This window comes from Mastacembelus armatus, chromosome 8 (genome assembly GCF_900324485.2).
Source record: "Mastacembelus armatus chromosome 8, fMasArm1.2, whole genome shotgun sequence".
In the NCBI taxonomy this organism is placed as follows: Eukaryota; Metazoa; Chordata; class Actinopteri; order Synbranchiformes; family Mastacembelidae; genus Mastacembelus; species Mastacembelus armatus.
The window spans coordinates 15,500,431-15,526,341 of NC_046640.1; the positions used below are offsets into that span (position 1 = coordinate 15,500,431).

A 25,911-nucleotide genomic window follows, 5' to 3' on the forward strand; every position below is an offset into this window, starting at 1 on the left:
GAAGGTGAAGAACAAGAAAAACATTCAACAGACATCTTTCTGGCTCAGAGGCGCGCACGTGCCTCCTGAAATCAACCCAACCCCCGGTATCTGTTACACTTACGTTTCACTTATTGAGCTGTGCTTATGTATTTTGTACAGTTTACTTTTTAATATCAGTCTCATGGCTCATATCTTTCTTCTGCTTGTTCTCCTCCTACTCCTGCTGTAGGAGTTATTACCCATGTGACACACACATGCACACTGTACCATCTGCAAGGCATTACAGTAAATTGCAGGAATACAGAAATGATTTCACGCATGTCCTGAAGGGTCCAGATGTAGCTCTTCACTCATAGCCACAACTAAATTTTACAGTACAGTATGTGTTCAGTATATGTTCAGGTGAAATAAAGAACAGATTAAGAAATATATCAACTCTTACCCTGACCAGAAACTGTGGAGCACAGGCAGTCTCACCTCCAGACTGGTGACCAGCACAAATCTTACATCTGACTGCTTCTCAGATTCAGTCATCAAGAACTGAATGTAGCATGGTTGTCACATTAAGTTCAACAGAGTACAGAGTATTAAAAAATACATGACTGATTTAGAGTTTTAATGGTTCATTCAGAAAACACAAGAAATAATTTCATTAAAATATTTTACAATTGATAAAACAGGATCATTTATCTATGTAACTATAATTATAATATATACATAGTATATGATAGTATAATCAAAACTAAATAAAGTTTAGTTTTACAGTTTTAGTTTTTATAAAAAGTGTTTGTTAATTTTAATAGATTTTTAAGAGTTAGAGACTTATAAAATTTACATTTTGCACTTTGAAAAATGAACTGGAATTTGTTCTCAACCTCATGGGACAACATTTTTAAAAGACATTTTTGATCCATATTAATCAGATTAAAGATATTAATAAGAATCAGCCTGGGATATTATATGTAATCATATAATATAATATTAAAATGTTTAATTGATTTTTTTAAACTACCAAATCTAGAAACTACCAAATTACCTGTTACTACATGTTCTAACATGCAACTTTATAATATGACATTTAGCACTAAATCAGACAGTTTCTTTAAAAAACAACTAGAAACAACCAGATGTGGTGACCACAGATATCTCATATTAAGTCTTATCATAAGGCTAATTTTTTTTTAAAAATGCATGAAAAATTGTTCCACCAATTTGTATTAAACTGACAGCATTTTATTCAACTGTTTAATTATGCACATTATTACATCCCTATTTATTATGTTTCTACCTCATTTGTCTGTTGTGTTCTGTTATTTAGTGTCGACAACAACAAAGGTTTATTTTACACTGTTCCATGTGTTTGTACATTATAGGACAGTTTCAGGCGCTCGGTCAGTGGTGTAAATCACAGTCTAGTGGCTGTAACAGTGTTACCGCATGTGCCGTCAGCACGTTTTGCTCCTAATCACCCTGGCTCAGTAAAAGATGGCAAGGAGGCATACAGCCCACTCCTTAACACTGCCCAGGGGAACCAGTAAAACACTGGTTTGCTGCTGAGCCAGGCACAGCCTGCTAACAGTTTAATGCTAGAGGCATTTGGCCACACAGCATCATGCACTTTTTTTTCTTCTTCTTCTTCTTGTCAGTTTTCTTCTGTTTTACTGGAAATTTATTTTATTTTTATTAAGTTTTTTATTTAAGTCTAGCTTTGTCACTTGTAATATGTTTATCTTTCTTTTTCCTTTACTTCACTTATCTGCAATTGTGTTAAGTGTATGTGCAAACTCATGCTGAAGTATTTCATCAACCAGACTTTCATCACTTTTCCTTTCCCCACCCTAGTTAGTCCCTTGTTTTTTTGGCTTACTCACCTTCTCTTACATTTGCTTCATCATTTCTGACCCTCCTTGTTCTTTTCTTGCCACTATGATATATAGTAGATTTTATGTTGTTGGTTATCTTTATTTCAAGTTCGATTTGATTTATTGTTTGCAATTATACAACTGTGAGGTGGACTTAAAAAACATCAGTCAGTGTTGCAGTGTGCTCATAAAATGAATATGAATATTTTTGTGAAGATCCTTGTGGATCAGTTAACTCATGAACTCCTCACGTAGATAAACATACTTGTGTTTGTGGCTGACAAAATCACTAATTGATTTTATCTCCCAGTCCTCACAGGAACGCAGAGCAGATCAGAACAGCCATTGTCCTTCCTCTAATAAAGCTGTTGACCTGTAGCTGTTGACCTGTAGCTGTTGACCTGTATGAGTGCACATAGCAGCCTGCTATGTGCACTCATACATCAGTAGAGCTGTGTTTCTATCAAATGCACGTTGTCCAGGTTTCTAAATAACCATAAGTTTCTACACTTGATTTTTGTGTTCGTAATCACATTGCTTGTTGTACAGTAAATACAGCATGTGTTGTGGCGTTTTCCTTAACATTGCATGACCTTCCTTCCAAGGGGATGCATTGTCATGGAACAAAGGTAGACGACAATAAAGACATAACTATATTAATACTACACAGTCATAACCTCCACAGTGTCGTTCATACCATACATTAGGTCTATTTAGAGACTTGAGCATGTGTCTTGGTTTGAGCTGTATGTTTCTTTGTTGTTCACAACATGCCTGTGGGTGAGTTCAGCAGACAATGAACAAGGAAAGTGTCCTTGCAGGAGAGATAGAAAGACTTGTGAGGGAGAGCAAGTTAACAGTTTGCCACAAAATGACTTTTCACTTTTCACGATATCAGTCGAGACAATAACCCTCTTTTGAAATCTTGAATTTAGCAGGAGATTTTTTTTTTTGCATGTGCAAAATCTGAATAAATTTGCATCGAACCTCTGAAAATAGCATTTGCAGTTTGCCTAGAGGAGAAGGCTAAGTTTGAATCCTTTAAGACCTTGAACATTATTTTAATACCATTTAGTGTACTGTCAGAATGTACAGTATTAGTCAGTATACACTGTAGTACAAATAGCCAGCACAAACTGTGAGAGAGAGGGAGCTGTTTTGGATACAGTGCATTGAGTTTTCATTAGGACAGCCTGGGAATGATCGTCCTGGATGTTTTTCTGATGGAGCCCCATCTCAACCTCTACTCACTATTCTCCCAACCTCTCCCTGTCCTTCACAGGCTTAGATTAGAGTGTGAGTGTGTCCTTTGTTAGTGTTTAGTATATCTGCATATGTATTGGGGTTTTGTGTTCTTTCATGTTTTGTGCAGATGCACACCAGCCTCTCAGTTCACAACTACATGTCACACGTAAATGTGCTCTGACGGCAGTCTGTGTGGGCTGCCGTGAGATGCGGCCAGGCCTGGTCTGCCTTTCTTCCCACAGTTCAGCACCCGGTAGCTAGGAAAAATGTCAGTGGGAAGCAGTGCCACGCAGAGGAGAAGGAACACGGGAGGGGAGAAGATAGGAACATGCATGGTTAATTAGTGGCTGCTAACCAGAAGGTGATTAAGAATGGCTGACAGGGCCAGGAATAATGAGTGTAATCAAAGCAGAAGTTGTCACTATTTCTGTGAGAACAAACACATAGAACTATAATCAGCACTGCATTAGATAAAAATGAAATGTTGACACTTCCCACTTTCCCTCTCTTGTCAGTTTTACCCATTATAAGTCAATCTGTTGCTCATAAAGCTGTCTTACATTGAGGAACCTTTTTTTTATATAACATAGTTACAACAAGTGCACATTTTATTATCTTGTTTACATAGTTTATCCGTGAGTAATCAGAGCCAGAGTGGCTTTTGTAAGAATATGTGTCCTGATGTGAACTGCATGCCCAGAATGAAAATGTCTTGGAATATTCTCTTAAAATATAATTTTGCCCTTCCTCACCATTCGTTTGTCAGACAGTGGACTAGAGAGGCTGCATTAATGAGCCTTGCTTTATGAACACAGGCAGGATGTCTTCATATATAAAGCAGAATTTGGCTCCTGTTTGTCGTCTGTTTTTTGTTTTGTGTTTGTGTTTCTTCTTATTATTACAATTTTAGGCTTTTGTCATTTCCCTGTGGCATTTTGACCTCATTGGAACATTGTTTCATGTGAGCTAGTTATGTTAATGACACGAAAAGACCCTCAACACAAAGACCTCAAGAATCTGAACACTAAACGTTTCGTGATTGCAGGAGCTGTTTGTTTCACGCAGAGGAGGGCGAGACAGTGAACGCACAGAGATGCGGAGAGGTCAAACCATAGTTCACTGAGGTTTACTAGTGTGTTAACTCCAGTGCACATTAGCACTCATTAAGGAAAGACACAGAGACAGCACAGCTGGGCCATGCGTGCCCCAGAGCTGTGCAAGCCCTTAATCCACATTTTATTTTTAAAAGTATAATAAATCTGTCATTTGTTTTCTATATTTACTGACTTATATTACTGAACTGATGGAGAACATGCTTCCATTAGCAACTATACTGTGTGATTTGTTCTTTTTATGGCGATTTTGTCTTCAAAGTCTTAAACTAGATACATGTGGTTGCTGTGTCAGCTGTGGTATCCTGCATTTTTGGAAAGAGCAGTTATAGGCGGTTATCTGTTTTCTCTTGAGCTAATAATTATGGGTTTCAGCTTATTGTTGGGGCTCAGATAAGAGAGGTGGAAGGGAGAGTAGAAAAAGGCCTAAGAGAGAAGGGATGAGATCCAAGAGGAAGAGATTGAGAATAATATTAAATTCAAATATGGTTAATCCTGCAGAATATCTGGAAGGGGGTCTTTTAAAAAAGTGTTGCAGAGATTTATGGGTATTTGGCATGAAGTTACTGAACAAGCTAATCATCTCAGTCAGATTGGATTGATGTTTTTGCTAAGATGTATGTCAACATCTGGACCTATATATGGACCTACACAGAGAAGGGGGTGTTATTGGAAACCAGTCAACACACACACATACAAATCCACCATCAACAAACAAGCTGATTTGTTAATCCAGCTTTTGTCATGGCTTCAAAACAGAAAACAATATGCATCCTAAAAATATTAAAGAAACAGATACACATATGCACTTATGCCTCCAAACAACCCAGTGCATGTTTGGAAATGTGCAGGCCAGAAAATATGTTCCAGCCTTTACTCATCAGGAGAACAAGCCTCTCTTCTTCATTCCCCTTCCTTCATTTCCCCCTGTCATTTTTTTCTCCACCCTCCTTCCTGCTTTTCAGTCTTATTCTCACCCTGCAGCCTGGTATGTCAGGTATTGGGTAACAGCAGCATGCCTGCAGTTTGACAACAGCTCAATCAGTTCACTACGACTGCACTGCTGTATTAGTAATGCAGCACAGGTCACATCAGGTCAGCTTGGTGCTTTCAGATAAGTGATTTATATGTGTATGCGATAAAATTGGTCAAAGCGTACACTGTGAGGGATGTGTGTATATGAATAAGCATACATGTACAAACATTTCTGACACGTTTGTAGTTGTGCTCGAACTTCCACATTTTTGTGTGCATTGTCACATTCATTTTAAACATTTTTTAATGAATACATTTACATTTTCTGAAATTTAAACCTAAATTTTTAAATGTTTAGTAAAGCAGCAGAGTGAAAGAAAGATTTCCACTTGTCTGACTCACAGTCAGTAAGATCCTATTCAGTCTACTTTCAGATAGAAAGCTTTGGTCCATCCCCTAGCTGCCTTAGTCACATGATATGGTGGGAGCATGCTGATCTGTGTAGAGGCACCACGGCACCAAGAAATAAAAGAAAATTTAAAACATGTAAAGACATTTTTTTTAAAACTGCATGAAAGCAGGTATTTAATATACACAGGCTCACTACTCATGTTGTCCAGCATTAGCTTCTTAGTTTCTAGTTACATGCACACAGTATTACAGTAATTCTTATTAACAGTAATTCTTTCATCTCCTGTTTTTCATAGTATAGATTAATTCTTTGAGTACTGTACACTACATCTTTATACTCCTGTCCCTTGTTGCTCATCAGTCAGACTGTGTGGTCTTGCTCTGGTGCATTGTTTTAAGTGTAATGTGGCTCCATTCCTGCCCGCATGCATTTATTTATTCTTCTTCTGTCTCCCTCTATTGTGTGTTCTTTTTTGGTGATACTATCCCTCGGTCTAAAGCCCCTTTTGGTTTTGCCAGGCAATTATTGAGTAACATGCTTCTAAAATGACCTGCCTAGTTAAATAAAGGAGGTTTAATAACAACAAACACACAGGCGCACTTGCACACAGATAAGGAAACCTTCCTTCAGCTGTGACACACAGTGCTGATAATGGTAACATGTGGAGGCCTCGACATTGAGAAGAAGTGACAGAAGTTGATTAGAAAAGAAAGTGTAATGGAGAGTGTCATGTTTCTATTGTTATTGGTTTTAGAAAAGCCATGTCCAGAGAAATCTGCTGTGTTAACAAGTTGCCTGAAGCTGCCTCGTCATGCCGTGGTGGAAGGACCTCGGGTGAGGCGGGATGTGGGCTTGTAAACATCTGGCCGACACTGCTTATTGTTAAGTGATAGTGGCTGCATAGACACTAGAAACACACTTCTAGTGTGTGTTTCTTTTTCTTCATCCTTTTGTCAAATGCACAATTTTCTACTTTATTTTTGACCAAAACTGCCTTTATTGACAGTGTAAAGTTTATACTCACAAAGTTTTGTTGTATGACTGGAATGCTAAACTGTACATTAGCAATGGTTACTCTGTATGGGTGGTCACAAATTGTGGTTTCACTCTTGACCAAAACACAGACAGAGTTGGGGAAAACATGAAAATGTGCGTATATGTGTGTAGAGTATGTGTGTACAGTATGTGCATGTGGGGGTGTTGAGAAGAGTTGGTCTGGTTGTACCAGTTGCAGCTCATCAGGGCTATAAAGTCAGGTCTTCAGGCTCATACTTTCTCTTGTTCCCTCTCTCGAGTCCCATATTTCTCATAGATTTGTCATGATAGAACTCAAAGTGTTCTTATGAGGACCCTCGCACACAAACATGTGTGACGACATGCACAACTGTTGATTTACTACGTGAATGTGATAGTGATCTTATCTCTTACTTTTCCCTGCCTCGCTCAGTTTCTCTTTTATTGTTCTCCCTCCCTCACTCTTTCACGTCTCTCTTATTGTAAATCTGCTCTGCTCTGTGAGGTTTTTATTGGTTTTCACTGTACAAATCCCTGCTTTGGTCATTAAAGCAGATGATTTAATGTAGGACCCACTGACAGAAAGTACAGGCTTTCATGCATAGTCAGTCTACTCAGGACAAAGGGGGAAAGGTAAGGCCAAGACCTGGGCCCATAGTCAGGCTGAGGTTATGGTACCGAATTCATTTTTAACTTGTTAAGCCCACATGTTACACGTGGACATGAATAGTCTTTTGTTAATGTCGTAATACTTTTGCGTTTTCATGTCTTTACTTGAGCTGAACAACTTTATCCTCCTTGAGGAGCCATACCAAACCATGTCTGTGGTTTTTCAAAAGATCACCATTGTCACAAAACCTTTTTTGTTTCCAAGTGTTGACTTTGTGGAGATACAAGATTTTCATCCCACAGGAGTAGAGTTTGTGCTTTTGAGATATGAGAGAGATTAGCAGATGGGATAAAGTGGCATTCTAGATTGACCCAGAAGAGCAAGTATAGACACAGTTGCAGCCAGAAAGCTGTGTCTGTCACAGAGACGTGAGTCAGATACCCAGTTGCTTGGTACCGAGACAAAAAGATAAATTCAGCTAAATGACTCTGATAAAGCAGAACTGGAAGACACCACGGAGTCAAAACATGCGCGATGAAAGATCGATGAAAGGCACACTGTTGAAGAATGTTTTTGTAGGTCTAGTTGAGCAGGAATGGAGAAATAAGGTTTGAAATTGTTTTAGGGTTTATATTTCTCTCTTTATTTTTCTCATTCCCTCTCTTAAGTCGACCCTTTCACCCATTTGCACACACATACTCAAGCTTGAAGGAAAAACAAATATTAAACAGTAATGTTTTTAGTCTGTAAATTACTGGGTTTTATGGTTCTAGCCTTTCGAATAATTCTGTCTTGGCTGTGTATGAAGGATTACCTCTGACAAATACACATGCAAACTCAGTCATACGTGATAGTGCAGGTATGTTCCGATTGGTGTGGATCATCCAGTGTGAGCTTTGGTACAAGGTCAAGCACTGCCATCATTCAAGGGAACTTTGGCTGAAGATTTGAGCAACATTTGCTAAAAACCTTGATCAATAAACATCCAGTTCATGTGATACCACACGTCAGTTGTGGCAAGAGGTCGGGTTCCTGCTCTTTAGCAGCCAAGTATCTGCCCAGCAGCGACCACAGTCTTTTCAGCTGAATAGGATTTTAACAGGGCAGCAAGTCCTTCATCAAGCCTTTTATTGGTGGACTGTGTTTTCAAAGTAGACTTAATTGAGCAGTTCAGCGTGTGCATAGCAGATCAGCAACAGTTTGGACTTGTGGTTTTTCCACAGTAGGAAAAATAGACTAGAGTGCACCTAAGACTGACATCATCTCCAATTTGTTCCCTGCAACAAATGCACAGTGTGGAGTGACTGACTCACTGGAGCCAAGTAGAAGTTTACTGTATGATCATTGTGTTTAAGTTATGCCTCCAATATCCAGAATAATTACTGTGGAAGACACAACATCCATATTTTGTAGTCAGATACAGATACAAATCAGCTTTCCAAATATCGCTATATCTGCTGATATACAGTGTATCATGTGATCAACAGTTTCTTTTTCAAAAGATGTGTTAGCATAAGCTTATGGGTGACACATAGGGTAACTTTCATAGGAATACTAATGAAAGACTTAATCTTGTATTTGTTAATGAAAGGAGATATCTAATGGAAAACCTAGACATAATTTGCTTCTCTATTTTACCTTGCAAACTCTGGTTTACACAGAAGACAGAAGTCACGCAAAGAGACAGATTTTTGTAACCGTGAGAAGCCTACAGATGTTTTAAATTGGGCTCAGTTTCATTTTTGCAGAATTGATCTTATGCCTTATTGGCAGAAATTTTGCTTATCACTGTACACTGGTGAATCCATCAACTGCTACTCAAGTGCAAAACAGTTCACTGTTTCCTCTACTTCCTTTTAAACATGTGTTCCTCTGTCTGTGCTCTGTGTTTAAAAAGCAACCATAGTCTTTCTTTGGGTGACCTAACAGCTGAGAGTGTCACTTTGGTCATGACCCTTAGCCCTTCTTCTTTCATCTGTGCCATCACTTCCTCTCTCCTGTCTCCTCTGAGGCAGCCATGGCTGCTGGTTTGGTTCCCAGGCCCTCACCAACAGGTCATTTAATGGTCATCTAGGCTGAACCTTGAGGTTAATGCAGAACACATCTCTTCCGGGGCTCCACGGCGATCAGCAAGCTCTTCAGAGACAAAGACACACACATCAGACTTCGCAGATGAAAATACAAACTTAACCACCTAGTACTGGAAACACAGTATTGGAAGTACATGTGCTTTTTTTAATCAGCAATGCCAATTCTATTGTACTTTTATCCCGTTTGTTTAAAAGATTCATGCTTCCCATTAGTCATTTCACACCCCTACTTCCCATTCAGTCTGTATACCCCCAAAACCTGCTGCCCACCCACGTCCTACAAAAACCACCCCCACCAATATCCCCCTTTAGCCCTCCCAGTCTACAGTGCAGTGCTGGATGTTGAGCGTCTGTGGTCTCCTGCCAGTTTATGATCAGTGACCTGGCTGTTTTATAGCTCAGCCAGTCTGGACCAGTTTACCACACATTTATAGGTCTGCCTGAGTGTTTATATGTGTGTGAGCTGACAAGAGTGTGTATCATTTTAAAGACAAGCTTCTAATTTCTCTTATTCATCTCAGATAAGTAGAAGCGTGTGTTTCTTAGGTTTGTGTAAGTATCTACTCAACCAGCTGAAGGTCTGGTTTTCTCTGGTTTTCTCCCTTTGTCCTTTTACAAAAAAAATAAATAAATAGGACTTTTATTTTTCATGCCAGCATTATGGAAAACAGACATGTCCATCATGTGGTCAGACAGCAGAGTCTCGAGCTGTCTCTAAATCTCTGTTATATTATATAATAAGGGGTTGTTCTTCTATATATATTTGGAATTTTGCAAAGATGTGATATGTGGCTGATGCAGTATGGACTCTCCTGTTGTGGGCTCATTGTTTCCCCCTGCAAACAGGGATTAACTAAGAGATGTGCAGCACTCATTGGGGTTGCTTGTGTCAACAAGTACAGATGGAGCTGTACTGATGACAAGTTGGAATGATGATGAAACGTTATTAAGTTTCTTGAGGACAGGAGGGTAATTACTGTTGAAACTTTCGCTTTTTTTAAATTTAGTGATTTGTGGTTGTGTGTGGAATTAATAGTGTTGGGGGGGTGGTCATCTCCACTGCAGTGACCTGTTGACATAGGGTTCAGTCAGTTTAATTAAAACCTGATCATGTGTGTGTCCACATGTATGTGTGTCACTACATGTACTTGTGTGGTTGTGTTTGTGTGCCTTCCAGTTATCAGGGGCCAGAGAACAGGGTCCGGTGAAGTGAGGGGAGAGGGGAGAGCCGCCACTTGGCAGCAAATCTGAGAGCCTCATCACTGGGGCCCAGACGTGGTCACAGCTGGCCCCTCCACCAATAATCCTAGCTTTTCTTCCCCCTTTCAGGAACGCAGCGCGTCAACTCTAATTCCCTTCTAATGAACTGGCTACTGAAGGTAGCTGGGCAGCCAGGCCCAGCAAATATATTAAACAGACACACATACAGGAAACAAAACACACACACACAATGGAGAAATTATATTGCACTGATCGGCAGGGCGACTGTGCAGCTGAGATCAGGTATGCTGAGGATCCTTGAACTCATCCTGACTTAGAAGCTGCTACCACCCCAGGCAGAGCTGTGTTTGGGCTTTAAGACCATATAAAAACCTACAGTGTGTGTCTTTTTCTTTATCATTGCATTCGAGCCATAGAGCCAAATATGAGGTTTACTGAAAGACATGTAGTAACACTTCAGTTCTGTAAGTATTTTGAAAATCCCCAAAGACTCTATGGGATGAAATGTTTTATCTGATAGACACAAAAAAAGAATTTTAACCTTTTCCAAGTCACAGTTGTATTTTATAACCCAAACTGAGAGATCTTTAACTAAATGTTACTCAAAGGCTTGTGATATTTCAGAGTTTGAAAGGAATATTATTGCCAAACCATTTGTTGGTGGTTTAGTGAATATTTTCAATGATCTTCTGGAATTCCCACTCACATGTCTCCCATGGAAAAGATTTATTCCTTTTTATGCCACATACTTAAAAGCCACTAGAAACCAACCCAGGACTTACCATCCTAGAGACAGATTTGTGTGGCCGGTGTTGTTCTGCTATGAATCCCAGTTAATCACCAGTGGATTATTCCACACCAGTCCTTCCATTGTTGGGGAAATGCGAACACTCATGAGCCCTCAGTGTAAGTTTGCTTAAAACCATTAGCTGTGTCCAGTTTCCTCACAGAAGAATAATAACACTAAAACAGAGTGTGTTCTGTCACAGGGTTGTCATAAGAATAAATAGGCAATCTGGTCATGAGAACTGTCTACATCAGATAGTGATTATGAAAATAGCGCAGACAATGAAAAAGCATGCGCTAATATGGTCATATTTTTGAATCAGATAATGGTGTTTAGCTGCAGCCCAGTGGTGAGCATACATTTTTGACTTATTAATTTCATACCACAACAGATGTGCCACTATATTAATCTGATGTTTATGTGTGGAGGAGTGAAAATCATATTACAGTTGATTTATGGTTAGAATTTTGTGACAGAAGAGAGCGAGTGTAATAATTCTCATAATTATCATGCGTTTAGGCCATACTGGTGACATGGCACTAGTTATAGTATTGGTGCTTATTAGTCCACTTTGTTATCGACTCATATCTCCACAACTTTTAGATGCGCTGCCATGACATTTTGCATAGACATTCATCATACCCAGTGGCTAAACATCACAGGGGCACACAGAGACAAACAACCTCACACACTCACACTCACTCCTATGGGCAATTTAGAGTCACCAATCAACCTAACGTATGTTTTTTTTGGACTGTGGGAGGAAACCGGAGTACCTGGAGAAAACCCACGCAAGCACAGGGGAGAAGGCCGGGTTTCAGACCTACGACCTTCTTGCTGTGAGGCAACAGTGCTAATCACTCCGTCACCATGCTGCCCAGTCTCCACTGTTCAAATCTCATCTTCAGATTGATGGTTGTGATTCTAAAAAACTGTGCGCCTGTCCATGATCATCAAGTCAGTTTTATTTATAAAATCATCTATAATTAGACCCCAGATTGAGATGAAGAATACTTTAATGGTATTGGAAGGGGAGCGGATTCAGGAACAATTACAAAATAGAAATCTCTCTTCCAGAATGGACTAGCATATGATACTTGACATATAACTGTTAAAACCTATATACAATATTAAAAACAGAATGAGAATGACAGTTAATTTCAGACAACACATGACTAAAAAATTAGAGTTGGTTAGAGTTTGAATGACTTCCATTGTGTGCTTAGCTTGAAAGAGCAATAAACCTATGATCCTGTGTAAGTCCGAAAAAAAATCTAAAACTGAGATATAGACATCCAGCTGATTTGTTTTAGTTTCATATTCCCCAAAGGCCTCCACTCTCTTTCTTGTCTATTTTCTGTCCAGCTCATACCTGTCGACTGCAGCTGACTGTGCTCTCCAGTGTGTGTTTTTAACAATAAGGCTGGCCCAGCTAAAGGCCATGATCTCAGCTGGCAGATAAAGCTCCTTTTGACTGATAGTGATCTGATCATAGCTTGTATAGCTCAGCCCATAACCTTATAACTCTACAGGCTGCTTTCATTAACTCCACCTAATGACTATATATAATGCACTACTTTGTATGTCTCATGCTGTCAGTGCATCTCGATGTGCCTGTAATATGTTTTTATACAAGCATAGAGTGTGTTGGTGTATATCATGCATGTAGGCACATACATGCGCCTGCTAAGCATTTGCTTGTAATGTAATACGTGTCTCTGTTTGGATGTACCCATAAATTAGATTGCAGTGGCTGTTCATATTGTCCCATGCACAATATTTTTGCACACACAATCCAACACACACCCAGACAAATACTCAAAAACACACACAGCATTTCTGCATTATTCTGTCATCCACGTATCCATTTGTCTGACACTTCATTTAAAAGTTATTACAGTATCTCCTATATTATCAAATGACAACACATTCTCATAATCATAATATACCTGGACTCACTCACAACCTCTCAAACACAGACTCCATCATATCTGCTGGTGCTGAAGGCTGCTGTCATGGCAGGTCATATTATTATGTGTGTTTGGGTCTGTGTGAGGGAGCAGTGTGAGGTGATGGCAGACAAGACAGGGGGTATTTTCTCTCCCACTTTCTGTTTTGTACAAACCTTTATAAGAGTAGGGTGCCAAGTAACAGACCAAAGTCAGGGGCCTTTTCAGAGCATCAGGTGACTCACTGCAGAGTGTTGGAAGAATTGGAAAGGTGTTGACATTCTGATATTGTGGGCATCTTTCCCTCTTTATTTTTCCCACTTTCTCTTAGGTCACCACTCAGAAAGTCTAAATGTTTTATTGTTTTTGTAGTATTATTTGATGGCCAATTAATGTGTGTGTGTGGTTAAACCTGTTTTAGTCACACACCCAATTTAGAAATAAGATTATGTTTGGATTACACACACACACACACACACACACACACACTTATATTTACACCATCTCCTCAAAAGCATGAATGAAGGTAGTTCTTTCTTTTCATTCATAATCAGCCCATGTGATCAAGCTCAGTACAAGCTCCCACACTACTAACTACTCACTCTTAGTAATGAATGTTCGTATACTTCATTAATCCACATTGTTAGCACTCGTATTTGTGTTTGCTTGTACGCTTATGTATATAAATATGCACATGCATGCATGTATGTGTTTTTGTGTGTGGGAAAATGGGCTGGTGGTGAGGTGGAGCATGAAAGCGATAGTAAACAGAGGCCATTATCAGTGATAAAGGCCCACTCCTATTATGTGCCTGTTTGATTTGTACATTTACTGTGAGAAAAACAGAGATAAGGCCTCAGAGAAAGTGGAGGCCATTTGGGGAAATAATTAGAATTGGAAACACAAAGAGAGCATAGGGTGCAAGGTGGTGGCTTTGGATTGTAAAGAGTCAGCGTAGAAGAGGTTGACAGGCAGACAGAGGGGTGTGGGAATGGAGGTGTTTAGGAACTCCCTGTGGACTGACTCTGACATGGGAACACACAGACATCCTAACCAAGCGTGGCCACCCCTCGCTGACTTCACAGACATGTTTTATTCAAAAACAACTCAGGGACTACTGCTCTTGCCAACACTGCTGACTGTAACATTTTGCACTACTGTGTTGAATATGACTTCACACTTTTTGTGCATTTTTTATAGCTAATTGTTTACCACGTTTTTATCTCTGATATTTTGACCACTGTCTTCCTGTCTCAATACATTTTACACCTGCCATTTACTCATATTTACTACATTTTATTTGTTTTTCAATGCTTTGATTTGCATCTAGCAGGTAGTATTATATGTATTTCTAAACTACCTATATCTAACATGCATCTGTTCTTGTACAGTTTCCCTCTGTAGGGTCAATAAAGTTTATTTTAAGACTTTACTGCATAATAAAAATATTTTTAACCTACATAGACGAGATAATATTTCCACTTGACAGAACGGATTATCAAATTGTCTTTGCATTTATGACCAACATTCATTTGTTTGTCTGCTATGACTGCAAACTACCAGAAGCCAAAAATTTACATCTAACATCTAAAATTTACATCCACAAACATTTAAATTAAAAAGATTTTTATCTGTGTGAGCTAATAAAACCACAAAAATGGTAGTCAGTTTTTTTAGTGATGCTGTCAAAATGTGCACAGCTTCCTGTTTTCTCTTCAGATTCATACAAATACACAGCTGACATACAATCACACTCTCTTTCACTCTCTCACATGTACTTTGCATAAACTCTCGCGTGTCACAATGCGCCATCATTTTAGACACCCAAACCAAGTCTGTCATTATGTTGTCATACTTGGAGCATTACATCACCAGTCTGTCATTCTCAGTTGATTTGGAGGCAGCCGACTGGCGTTCTTCTAGGATAGCACACTTATTCAAGGCCGTCATCATAAGCCAATCAGTGGAACTGCCTGCCCACTTCAATCAGCCTATCTCTGGTCTGTGATGTGAAGTGGTTAGATCAGCCATCACTCTCTGTCCTCTTCCTCTAACCCAGCCCTGGAAAATGATACAGTATGCTGACTGTTGCTCTCGTTAATGAAGAGAGGAAAGAGGAGAGAGGCTGAGAGTATAAAGGGAACTATAAAGTAGAGTAAGTGAGACGTGCCAACCTTGCCTGTGTTTGTGCAAGTATGCCTCTGTTTAAGCCATGATTTCCTGTTTGGCTTAATTACTAGAGCTAACTAACTAGAGTATATTTTCCTCACTGAGCTAAAAGCTGATTTGCTTTCCTCATCCCTCAGTCGTCTTACCTCATGTCATGAGACGAGGCAGGTGACAGGCTGTTTAGGGTCACATGGGTGAATATTTGCTTTGGACTGTTTGTTGGGCAACATTATGTAAAAACATAACCATGGGTTTAAGAAAGTATTTTCTGATCATTTATAGAGTACAATGTATCAATTCATTTAAATAATTATGAACAGATAAGGAGATAATGAAAATAATTGTTAGTTACAGCTTGAGTGCAGTTTTATTTCTTTTAACAAATATACATAATGTTTAATGTTTCCCCCTCATTTGATAAAAGATCATTAGCCTTCATGGTGCAAAAAAAAAAAAATCACAGAGGCCATTTTGAGTTTAATTTGTAATTGCAAGTTGATTTGAGTTTTTCTTTAACATTAGCATTTTTTTAATAATTTTTCATTTTCTCTAATTGGAGGATCTGTGACAAAATTGCAGCAATTTCTAAATGCTGACCTGACCCTGTAAACATTTTCACCCTAAAGCTGAACACACTGCTTCATCTAGTGGCACCTTTGAAAACGTCAGCACACAGATTCTGTGACATGTTATGAAACAGTAATGTATAATTTGAATGGCTCAGTCTTATATTTGTATATTTCCTTCTCCTTTTCTCTTTACTTTCAGGTTACTGATCCCTCTTTTTGATGAGGACACTGGTCTGCTTATATTGGCTGGCATGGTAAGGTCATTCTGTCGGGTGATAACGTTGACTGATGGCTTAAATATTAAACATTTATGTCTTAGAAGTTTAATGTAGTTAAAACAAATTATTCAGCAGTATTAAGAGGTATGTACTTGAAAGGTCAATTTTCATTACTAACATACATATTTTATGTCTTTGCTGATGATAATCTTGGTATGATAAGAAATTAAGCTTAAAGTAATTTGTTCTCTGATTCATTGCTAAGATGGTTTTGCTTTGCAGTAAACTGCATGATTTAATGATTTTATCTCCTGAACAGGGAGACACTGTGGTTGATTGCTTTGAAGTCTCTTCCACTGAGCCTTTCCTCTCTCAAGGTAAGAGCTGGCCATTTGTTATCTGTCTGCTCAGATCACAGCCTCCTTAGTATTTCATCACCTCCCATTCTTTTTTATTTTCTCAATTCTATCGCTGTAGTGAGCCATTGTCTGACGGATACCTCAACACGAGGGGTTGCCATGGTACCCAAGCTGTCATTGGATGTCATGTCCTGTGAAGTGATGCGTCTGCTCCAGTTGACAGACAGCTGCATTGTGCCAATCAGCTATCAAGTCCCTCGCAAGGTGTGTACATACACAAAACTAGTTTCCATAACATGTGCAATTAATGTATATCTTTGCGTTGCCTGTTTTAATGTGTGCATACTTATGTGCGCTACATTGTCTACCAGCAATCAGGCCAGGAGTTTCATGATGACCTTTATCCGGACACTGCCGGCACAACTCCAGCCATGTCTGCTGAGGAGTGGTGGAAAGGGGGGAACAAGCAGGTAATGGTTCTCTGCTCTTAACAAGTTTACCAAGCCTTTACACTGTAGGGACACCTCAAACAATTAGATCTATCTGTGCTCAGGTGGAGAAAGTCAGCCTCCAACCAGACAAACGGCCTAAACCAAAGGTTACACAAGCAAAACAGATGCCTGCTAAAAAGGATCCAACCAGGCGAGAAAGCAAGGAGGTGAGAAAATTAGATACATTTCCCAGTAGCATTTCTGTATCAAAGTTTCATTCTCTCCATCAGGAGTAAATAGCAGAAATAAAAACTTGAAACTATTGACTAAAAAGTTATATTGTTCTTCAGGATCTGGCTCCTGGCTGCTCAACCTCAAGTAGTCCTCTGAGCACTCCTAGCAGCAGTGCAGTGCCGTCGCGCTCTCCCTCCTCCACCTCTGGCCTCTCCTCAGGCTTCCTTCCCAGTCCCAGCCAGAGCGCCAAAACTATTCAGAGCCTGCTGGGTATGAACACACACTATGTGTCTAATATTTTATAATATTGTTTATTTTGTAGCAAAGTTGTTAATTTAAGACAATCTTTCATCCAGGGCCAACCTCTAAGTATCGTCACATCCAAGGTGTGGTGATGCACCGGGACACGCACATCACAAACATGCGTGGCCTCAATCTGACTACACCAGGAGAGTGTGATGGCTTCTGTGTCAACCGCCAACGTGTGGCAGTGCCCCTCGCCATCTCCGGGGGCCAAATTGCAATCTTCGAGGTACAGCAACATCTGGAAATGATCTTATCTCATCTTATTGTTTACATCATGTAAATTTAGAAAATCTATTTGTTCTCCACATCAACTCTCTGTTTTCCCCCATGTACGTGAGACTACTATATGTGTGTCTTTGATTGTCCTCTCCTCAGCGCTCTCAGCCTGGCAGGCTACCAGAGACAGCCCTGCCCACCATCCAAAACTCTGTAAATGTGGTTGACTTCTCTTGGGACCCGTTTGACACACACCGACTTGCTGTAGGTAAGTAAACCGATATAGTGTGTATGGGGAGTCTGTGCAGCTGTATGTTGTTTTGTCCTCTCACTGTGTAAGGTGATAAATGAGTATGAATGAACATACTTGATTTCCTTCCTGTCATCATAGCTGGTGATGATGCTAAAATCCGAGTGTGGCTGGTACCACAGGGTGGACTCAAAGAGACCCTGACTGAGCCTGAGCTCATCTTGCAAGGTAGGACAGTGCTCACTTTTCAAAATTACAACAATTTAGTTTTTTTCTATAGCAGATGTATTTATTTATGACCCTGACATATTACACGTATAAATAGATATAGATATATATAGATAGATATATCATGTATATGAAGAAAGAAGATAACACTAGTCCAAACAAAGTGAAAGTCAATTTGATTGACAGTTGCTGTGACCCCTTATAGGCCACACAGAGAAGATTTACTCCATTAAGTTCCATCCTCTGGCCAGTGGACTCCTGGTGTCTTCATCCTACGATCTCACAGTCAAACTGTGGAACCTGGAGACTGGCGAGCAGGTCAAAGTCCTCACTGGACACCAGGACCAGGTGGGTGACCACAATCCATGCCCCGGTCAAATCTACTAAATAAGCAATGCTTAGTAGATTAGCAAACCAGTAAGAAAGGCAGGATGTCTTTGCTTATAAAATGCTGTTTGATAAGTCATTTAAGTTTCTTATTCTTCTTTCTTGCTTCATCTTCTGGATTATGTTCAGGTCTTTGGTATAGCATGGAGCCCGGATGGCAAGCTCCTGGCCACAGTGTGCAAAGATGGGAAGGTTCGCATCTATGACCCTCGCAAGTCCACTGCACCTGTACAGGTATGTACAACATTCACAGGATTATAGTGGGATAGCACCTTAAAAGTTAATTTGTTAAATGCAAACATGAATAGCAATAAATACTCTGAATATCATGGGCAGTTTCACATAACAGCTATGTTCAATAATAATGCACTAATCAGTTGTCTCCTCTCAAAAATGTGCGAAATAACTGATGGAAAAACAGCCAAAAAAGTAAAAGCAACATACCTATGCAGTCATCTACAGTGAATGAGAATAGCCACAGTAGGAGGCATTATCCATCTAGAGGCACTGCATTACAGGACTGCTTAATTACCAAAAACCACGGCTCCTTCGTGTTTCTCAACTTATCTCTCCCACTCACACTTACTATTTGGTTGTATTTTGTGTTTTTTTTGTAGGAGGGCCCAGGTCCAGAAGGCCCTAGGGGAGCTCGTGTTGTGTGGGTGTGTGAGGGCAAGTACCTGTTGGTGTCAGGATTTGACAGGTACCAAATATGACAAGAATTTTGGTGTTAAAATGGTGTAAAAAAAAAATATAGTCCTAGTGCAGCATAGGGCCAGTCAAAAAAGAAAGCTCAGCACTGACCTTATTCTCCTTCTTCTGCAGTCGCAGTGAAAGAGGACTCTACCTGTACTCTACAGACTCCCTGTCCTCTGGAGCCATAGCCAGCGTTAAAATCAACGTTTCCCCCTCCACACTAATCCCCTTCTATGACCCTGATACCAGTGTGGTCATCCTCACTGGAAAAGTAAGCAAATAAAAATGATATGTATTTGTTTAAAAGTTACATTTGAACCAAGAAAGACAGTAATAAGAATTATATAACTTGTGTTCCATTTGTTTTTTAGGGCGACAGCCGAGTTCACATTTATGAGATTGTCCCTGAAGAGCCGTACTTTATTGAGTGCAGCAGTTTTAATTCTCCTGAGCCCCATAAGGTGCTGAGCTGACGTTCCTCTTACTTTCATTACTTTTTATAATTCATCATTTCAGACAAAGTGGTTGCAATATCAAACTTAAAGCCTGTGTTGTCTTTGTGTTGCTGTGGGTGTGACTTTTGCTTGTAATCGCTACATTCTGACAACTCTGATTATTTCCTGCCTGCAGGGCTTGGCCTTTCTGCCCAAGACAGAGTGCAATGTGCGTGATGTGGAGATAGCTGTCGGGCTGATGCTCACCAAGACAACCATAGAGCCAGTGGCCTTCAGAGTGCCCCGTGTCAAGGTGAGACAACTACACCATCTAGGGGACAGATTGTAATACTGCATGCCTTTCTTTTGGATCTTAAACCGTTGGTATTGAGTTCGCTTCTCGCTCCTCACTGTAATTGCATTTTCTGTCTGTGTGCTCTGGGTCTTCAGAAAGAGTTTTTCCAGGACGACATGTACACAGACACAGCAGTCTGGTGGGAACCGGCTCTGACTGCTTCTGCTTGGCTGTCTGGCTCCAATGGCCAACACAAAAAGATCAGCCTAAAGCCTAAAGACATGACACCAGGTGTGAACACAGAACAGAGATTATCAATACATATAGACTTAACTAGACAATTAACCCTCAGTTTAGATCAAGATACTTACCTTTGCAATCTACGTTCCGGTATTCGATATGATCTGGTGTATTTATGTGTTTGAGTGTGTGTATTTTTTTTTCTCAGTGAGTGAGGCCCCCAAAGAGGCTCCAGTTAGGAAATATCTGCCATCCTCTGTTTACCTGGAGGAGAAGACTGATGAACAGAAGAAAGAGGAGGTGAAGACAAATTTAAATACTGTGTAATTGTGTTTCTATTGTGTGTATGAGCATCTCAACAGTTGGTCAGTTGTGTATTACACATACTGTATTAAACAGGTTACAGTGTGCATGCGCATTAGCAGTTGCAGAATAAATAAATAGGATAAAATAAAAAATCTGAATATGTGGAAATGTCACCCAGCTGCTGAGTGCCATGGTAGCCAAACTGGGGAATATGGACGACCCGCTACCACAGGAGTCCTTCCAGGGAGTAGATGAGGACGAGTGGGTGAGTAAATGTGATAGAACTGTCTTTAAAGATGAGCCTTGCTCTTGTATTTCTGATGTCCGTTCTACTTAAACACAGTGCTCCCAGTAAGGTTGGTTTTCCGTTGGCTTATAATATATAGTAAGGAATTTCCTTTCGTGTCGCACGTAGCCTCAACCCATTGACAACTAGAAGTGTTTATGTGAGTAATAAATAGGGAAATTTTTAAATTACTGAATTGGTTTTTATGAGGCTGAAATTAATGTCACAATATCAACATGACTTTTTAATGACATTGATACACAATACATGAAAGTCACACATGAACTGATTATACTGACAATGCTCAGTTGAATTAACTGCATTCCACCATTGGATATTACATCAGAAAAACATACAAGGAAAAAATGTAAATATGTAATTGTCTTATGTTTTTGCTATACATAGAAACAACAACACAATTATTTTTAAAAAGGGCCAAAGGGATATTTAGGTAAAATGATTAGAAGTCTGTTATATAACTGTGACTTCTCTGCAGGAGGACTAGAGGCAACATCAAATTGCTTTTTATTCGGTCATGGTGCCAAAAGAGAAGAGAGACCAGCTCAATGCCGCTCAATGGTGCCACCCAGATGTCATCTAAGCTATATCAGCTAACATCTCAGCCTGCTGCACACACAAACAATGCTGTACAATGTGAATAATGCAATTCTATAAATACCCTGTCTGGGTAATGTGGGCAAAAAATGTTAATAACTAAAAGACTTTTTGATATTAGTACTGTGCATTATCACAGTGTTGGTTTAGCTTTGGGAAATCATGTCACTGGTCTAATTGTTAATCAAATTGCATGATATTTGATATGAAAATTATTTTCACCTGGAATTCTTTATATATTTCCAAAGTCAATCTGCGATAAATCTGACAATTGCTTTATGTTTATATTACATTAATAACAATGTTTAGAAAATATTCCAGCATACAAGATGCTACAAGAACAGTTAGTAAAATCGAAGAAATCCTATTGTATATTGGGACAGCTCAGACATAATTCTGATAAACCAATTTAAGATATTCTGGTAGACAGAACAGTCTCCTCTTTTGCCTAGTCTGTAATTTTGTGATATGAAGATACCAGGTTGTGAAATACTGTGTACAAAATTCCCCAATGTGCACATTTACCTCCACAATGGACCGTTACTTGCTTTTTCTATTGGCCAGTGAAATAATCAGTCACAATATATCTTTATAAATTTTAGTGCTGCAAAAAATTTTAATGAGTGCACAACAAGTGAACATTGTATATATGGTCTTCCTGTTTGGTCAGGTAAAACACACACACATATGCACACAATTACTGTAACATGTTGTAGCCTTCAAAAACCACTCTGAGGATATGACAGGGTCTCCATTGTTCATGTATGGTCATGAACTGGGCTTTCTAATGATAAAAACATTTTTCACAGTTCACTTTTTTTTCCTTAGCCAATGTTAGAACTAAATGCCATTTTAACATAAAGGTATGTGAGCTTGTACCAGTTGTACCACTTGTACCACTGAATTGCATGTTTTACCATGCAGAAATACTCCCATGAATATGCAGGGATTTAAGGTCAATAAAAATGTAATGTCATGCATTGAAAGCCAAACCACCTGTTTTTTAGTGTCTTTAGAGGGACCTTCATATACTTTTAGATGATTCTTTTACCGGACAGCATAAATTTTAGTCATGGTCTTTGTTGGTCTGGTTTGAGTTTTGGGTGGTATTCCTTACTAAAAAGCCAATAATCTTATCTAATATTAAAGGGCAGTTGGTAATCATTATGTTAATTAGATAAAAACAGTAAAGTATTAATAACTAATAATGCAGCCATAACAGCCAGTCTGATCAGGGCAACGTCATCATAAATAACCAAGTTTGTTTACAACCTCTGATCGACACTGATTCAGCCACGTAATGTTGTACACATGAACTGTAGGTGTCATCATTGTTTGTGTGAAGTATATTGTGTGAGCTTGTAATTTTCAGATGCCATACTTTGTAATATTTGGGTGGATTAACTTCTATTGTGTTAAAAATAACTTTTTACAGTGAGTATAGCATGGTTGTATGTTTTGTCTTGAGTAATGGTGTATGGTGTATGGACTTTTTTCACTATTGCCTTGCAATAAACACCTTTTGAACACATTTCTATCTATCTATCTATGTATTGATCTATCTATTTGTCTATTGATCTATCTATATATCTATCTGACTATCTATCTATGGGTCTGTGTGGTAGAATTAAACTATTTCAGTACATATTTCAGATATTTGTACTGTAGTTGTTTTTTTTTTCATGCCAGTGTATACTTTTAATTTATTTGTGAAATTATAAGACCAGCCCACTAAGATTAGTAAATTGATCAATTATTCAGAAAACAAATGCATATCTATTTCTCATACTCCTATTAGTAATTTCTCATGTAAAAATGCCAACAACTTCATGGTTCTTTTTAATTACTTAAACTATTTCCATGTAGTTTAAGTAATTTGGTGTTTTGAACTATGTATTGGACATAATGTGCCACTGTAAAGGTGTACTTTTGTTCTCTGGAATAATTGTGATGGGCACTTTATGAATTTTGTGAAAAATAATCAACAGTTAAAAATTGTCAGTCAAGTACAACAGTAAAATGTACTTCACAAATTAATGCATCACTAAAAATATAATATGTTACTTTTTTTTCTTAAATAGTCCAGGATCTTTACTAGTAACAGAGTGTTTTACAAAGTGGTATTTACTCGAGTAAAGGATCTCATTACTTCTCTCACCACTGCTGGTATGAAGTGAATAAGCCACAGCTCAACAGAAAGAAAACTGCAGTTTGACTTCCCTGCCAGAAGGTGTCAGTGTTACAAATATCACCAACCATCACAGTCGTTTTCGTTTATATTACCGGTACTTCCTTGAACTTTGACCCTTAGATAACCTTCGTCGGTGTGCATGTGCGAAAACATACGTCGCGCACCGACCCTGGAAGCTTTGTGAAATTATAAAATGGTAAGAATATATTTCGTAGTAGTCGTATTTTTATTGCCTCAGTTATAGGTGTCGTTAGTGAGTCAGCGGAGAGCTCTAATGTCATTTATATGTAGCATTAGCGTTAGCATTAGCTGAGACGTGAGCTGCAGTTTGTTCCCAACACTGTAACATCCTCGGTGACATTATTTGGGTTAGGGATAAGCTAATATACCAAAATGAAAGTTCATGCATGTGTAAAGGGGATGGAGGAGTTTATATAGAGGCTGTCACGGTGTTGACAGTAGGAATGAAAGTGTATTTTATTAATTCCTTTGATTTCGCACCTGGAGACTCTTGCTGCCTCGGTTTGATATCAGCTTTACTCTGAGATGTAACTTGCTAACAAATTGTCTGCTGTTCACGCAATCTAGATAGATTAGAAAAAACAGTTCATCTTTTTGTGTTAATGAAGAGAAAAAATATTACTGCAAATACATTGGCCTGACTGACTTTACCCAGGTCATTGCCAGATTACTTCTGATGAATGTTTTTGTAATCCAGTCTTCTTTTTTTTTGTCTTCCTGCAGGCTAAATATCTGGCACAGATCATTGTGATGGGAGCTCAGGTGGTAGGGCGTGCATTTGCTCGTGCCTTGCAACAAGAATATGCAGGTATGGTCATAACTGTGATTGATTGATTTGTTTGATTTTGGCATGTCATTGTAAACTGAATATCATTTTTGAGACGATGATCATGTAAAAGAGTAGTTTGAAAGCAAAACCATTGTTGTGACCAAACAATGAGTGATGACAATTTTTTGTATTTTCTTATATATTTCTTATTTTTTTATAAATGGTCATATCGAAGTGTCATTCAGCTCTAGTTGCAGCTTTGTCTACTTCATTTTTACATCTGGGGTGTGTGATTCATGGTAAACATTTGCTATCTGCCTTGTGTTTTCCCTCACAGCAAGTCAAGCAGCAGCACAGGCCAGGGGCCGTACAGGTCAGCAGTCAGCCGCAGCCTCCAGCATCACTGGGATGACTCTGCAAGAGGCGCAGCAAATCCTCAATGTCTCCACACTCACGCCTGAGGACATTCAGAAGGTGCAGTCACGCTTTCGTTCTCGAGCCTTGCACAGGTTTTTCCATTGTCTACACCTGCATGTGAGCAATGTGCACAATGTGCTGCTCTGTCTGCAGTTTCTTGCTTTTAACTGAAACAACAAGAAAATGTGCCACTGTGTTTCTTGTTGCTGTTGTGCTGAAGATTAAATGGTTTACTTCCACTAACAGGATGGGTTTGTCTCTTGCAGAATTATGAACACCTTTTTAAAGTCAATGAGAAGTCAGTGGGCGGTTCATTTTACCTGCAATCAAAAGTGAGTAATATCTTTCACTTTTTTTGTTATTTAAATAGTATTTACTTACATTGTTCACCCATTAATTTTCAAATTTATTTAAGAGCTGAGCTCAGATAAGCCAATATGTTACTTATGATTCAGACATAAGCTTGAAAACTATATCCATGTTTCAGATTTGTTTCAAACTGAGGAAATGAATTAAAGAAGTTAAAACAGCAGCCTATGTTAACTGTTCTAACAAGTAAAAGCAGACTTTTCATTCTCTATTATCATCATCTTTATTATTATTATTTGTCTGTGTTTATATGTAGGTGGTGCGGGCTAAAGAGCGTTTAGATGACGAACTAAATATTCAGTCACAACAAAAACAGCAGTCACAAGAGAATACAGAAACATGAAGCGTGAAACTGTCTTTCCTCTCCCCATCCTCTGTAAATTATGACCCAATAAAAGCTTCTCCTTTTATTTAATCTTGACTTTGTGACATTTTGTGGGAAAGAGATGTCAGTGAAAGAAAGGCAATCACAAGCAGTAGTCATAAGAAAATGGGCTTAATGTCCTTTTTATAGATTGTCATATGTTATATATTGTTTACGATGATCTAAAACCACAAAGAAATCCTTTAATTTATGCCACTGTGTTCAGCTACTGCTGCTTTGAATAACAAATATAGTGAGTGAAACTGAAACTTGTTGGTGTGT

The 25,911-nt window shown here is 38.9% G+C and overlaps 2 protein-coding genes across 2 annotated transcripts in view; both read left to right on the plus strand.

Moving 5' to 3' along the window:
* Nucleotides 1–23,029, plus strand: part of coro7 (coronin 7) — a 91,265-nt gene extending 68,236 nt beyond the window's left edge. Inside the window, exons 10-28 of the mRNA XM_026325873.2 lie at nucleotides 16,197–16,251; nucleotides 16,535–16,592; nucleotides 16,693–16,838; nucleotides 16,946–17,044; nucleotides 17,128–17,232; nucleotides 17,356–17,509; nucleotides 17,596–17,771; nucleotides 17,921–18,029; nucleotides 18,153–18,239; nucleotides 18,445–18,587; nucleotides 18,756–18,860; nucleotides 19,244–19,329; nucleotides 19,452–19,593; nucleotides 19,694–19,783; nucleotides 19,953–20,069; nucleotides 20,207–20,342; nucleotides 20,500–20,591; nucleotides 20,776–20,862; nucleotides 21,380–23,029. Of these exons, the coding sequence (XP_026181658.1) occupies nucleotides 16,197–16,251; nucleotides 16,535–16,592; nucleotides 16,693–16,838; nucleotides 16,946–17,044; nucleotides 17,128–17,232; nucleotides 17,356–17,509; nucleotides 17,596–17,771; nucleotides 17,921–18,029; nucleotides 18,153–18,239; nucleotides 18,445–18,587; nucleotides 18,756–18,860; nucleotides 19,244–19,329; nucleotides 19,452–19,593; nucleotides 19,694–19,783; nucleotides 19,953–20,069; nucleotides 20,207–20,342; nucleotides 20,500–20,591; nucleotides 20,776–20,862; nucleotides 21,380–21,388 (1,996 nt within the window). The 3' untranslated portion in view covers nucleotides 21,389–23,029. The remainder of the gene's footprint in view (nucleotides 1–16,196; nucleotides 16,252–16,534; nucleotides 16,593–16,692; nucleotides 16,839–16,945; nucleotides 17,045–17,127; nucleotides 17,233–17,355; nucleotides 17,510–17,595; nucleotides 17,772–17,920; nucleotides 18,030–18,152; nucleotides 18,240–18,444; nucleotides 18,588–18,755; nucleotides 18,861–19,243; nucleotides 19,330–19,451; nucleotides 19,594–19,693; nucleotides 19,784–19,952; nucleotides 20,070–20,206; nucleotides 20,343–20,499; nucleotides 20,592–20,775; nucleotides 20,863–21,379) is intronic.
* Nucleotides 23,030–23,780: 751 nt separating this feature from the next.
* On the plus strand, nucleotides 23,781–25,680 carry pam16 (presequence translocase associated motor 16). The gene is made up of 5 exons (XM_026325876.1): nucleotides 23,781–23,885; nucleotides 24,434–24,518; nucleotides 24,817–24,953; nucleotides 25,163–25,228; nucleotides 25,522–25,680. The coding sequence occupies exons 1-5, from the start codon at nucleotides 23,883–23,885 to the stop codon at nucleotides 25,606–25,608; spliced, it is 378 nt and encodes a 125-aa protein (XP_026181661.1). The 5' UTR covers nucleotides 23,781–23,882; the 3' UTR covers nucleotides 25,609–25,680.
* The last annotated feature ends 231 nt before the right edge of the window (nucleotides 25,681–25,911 follow it).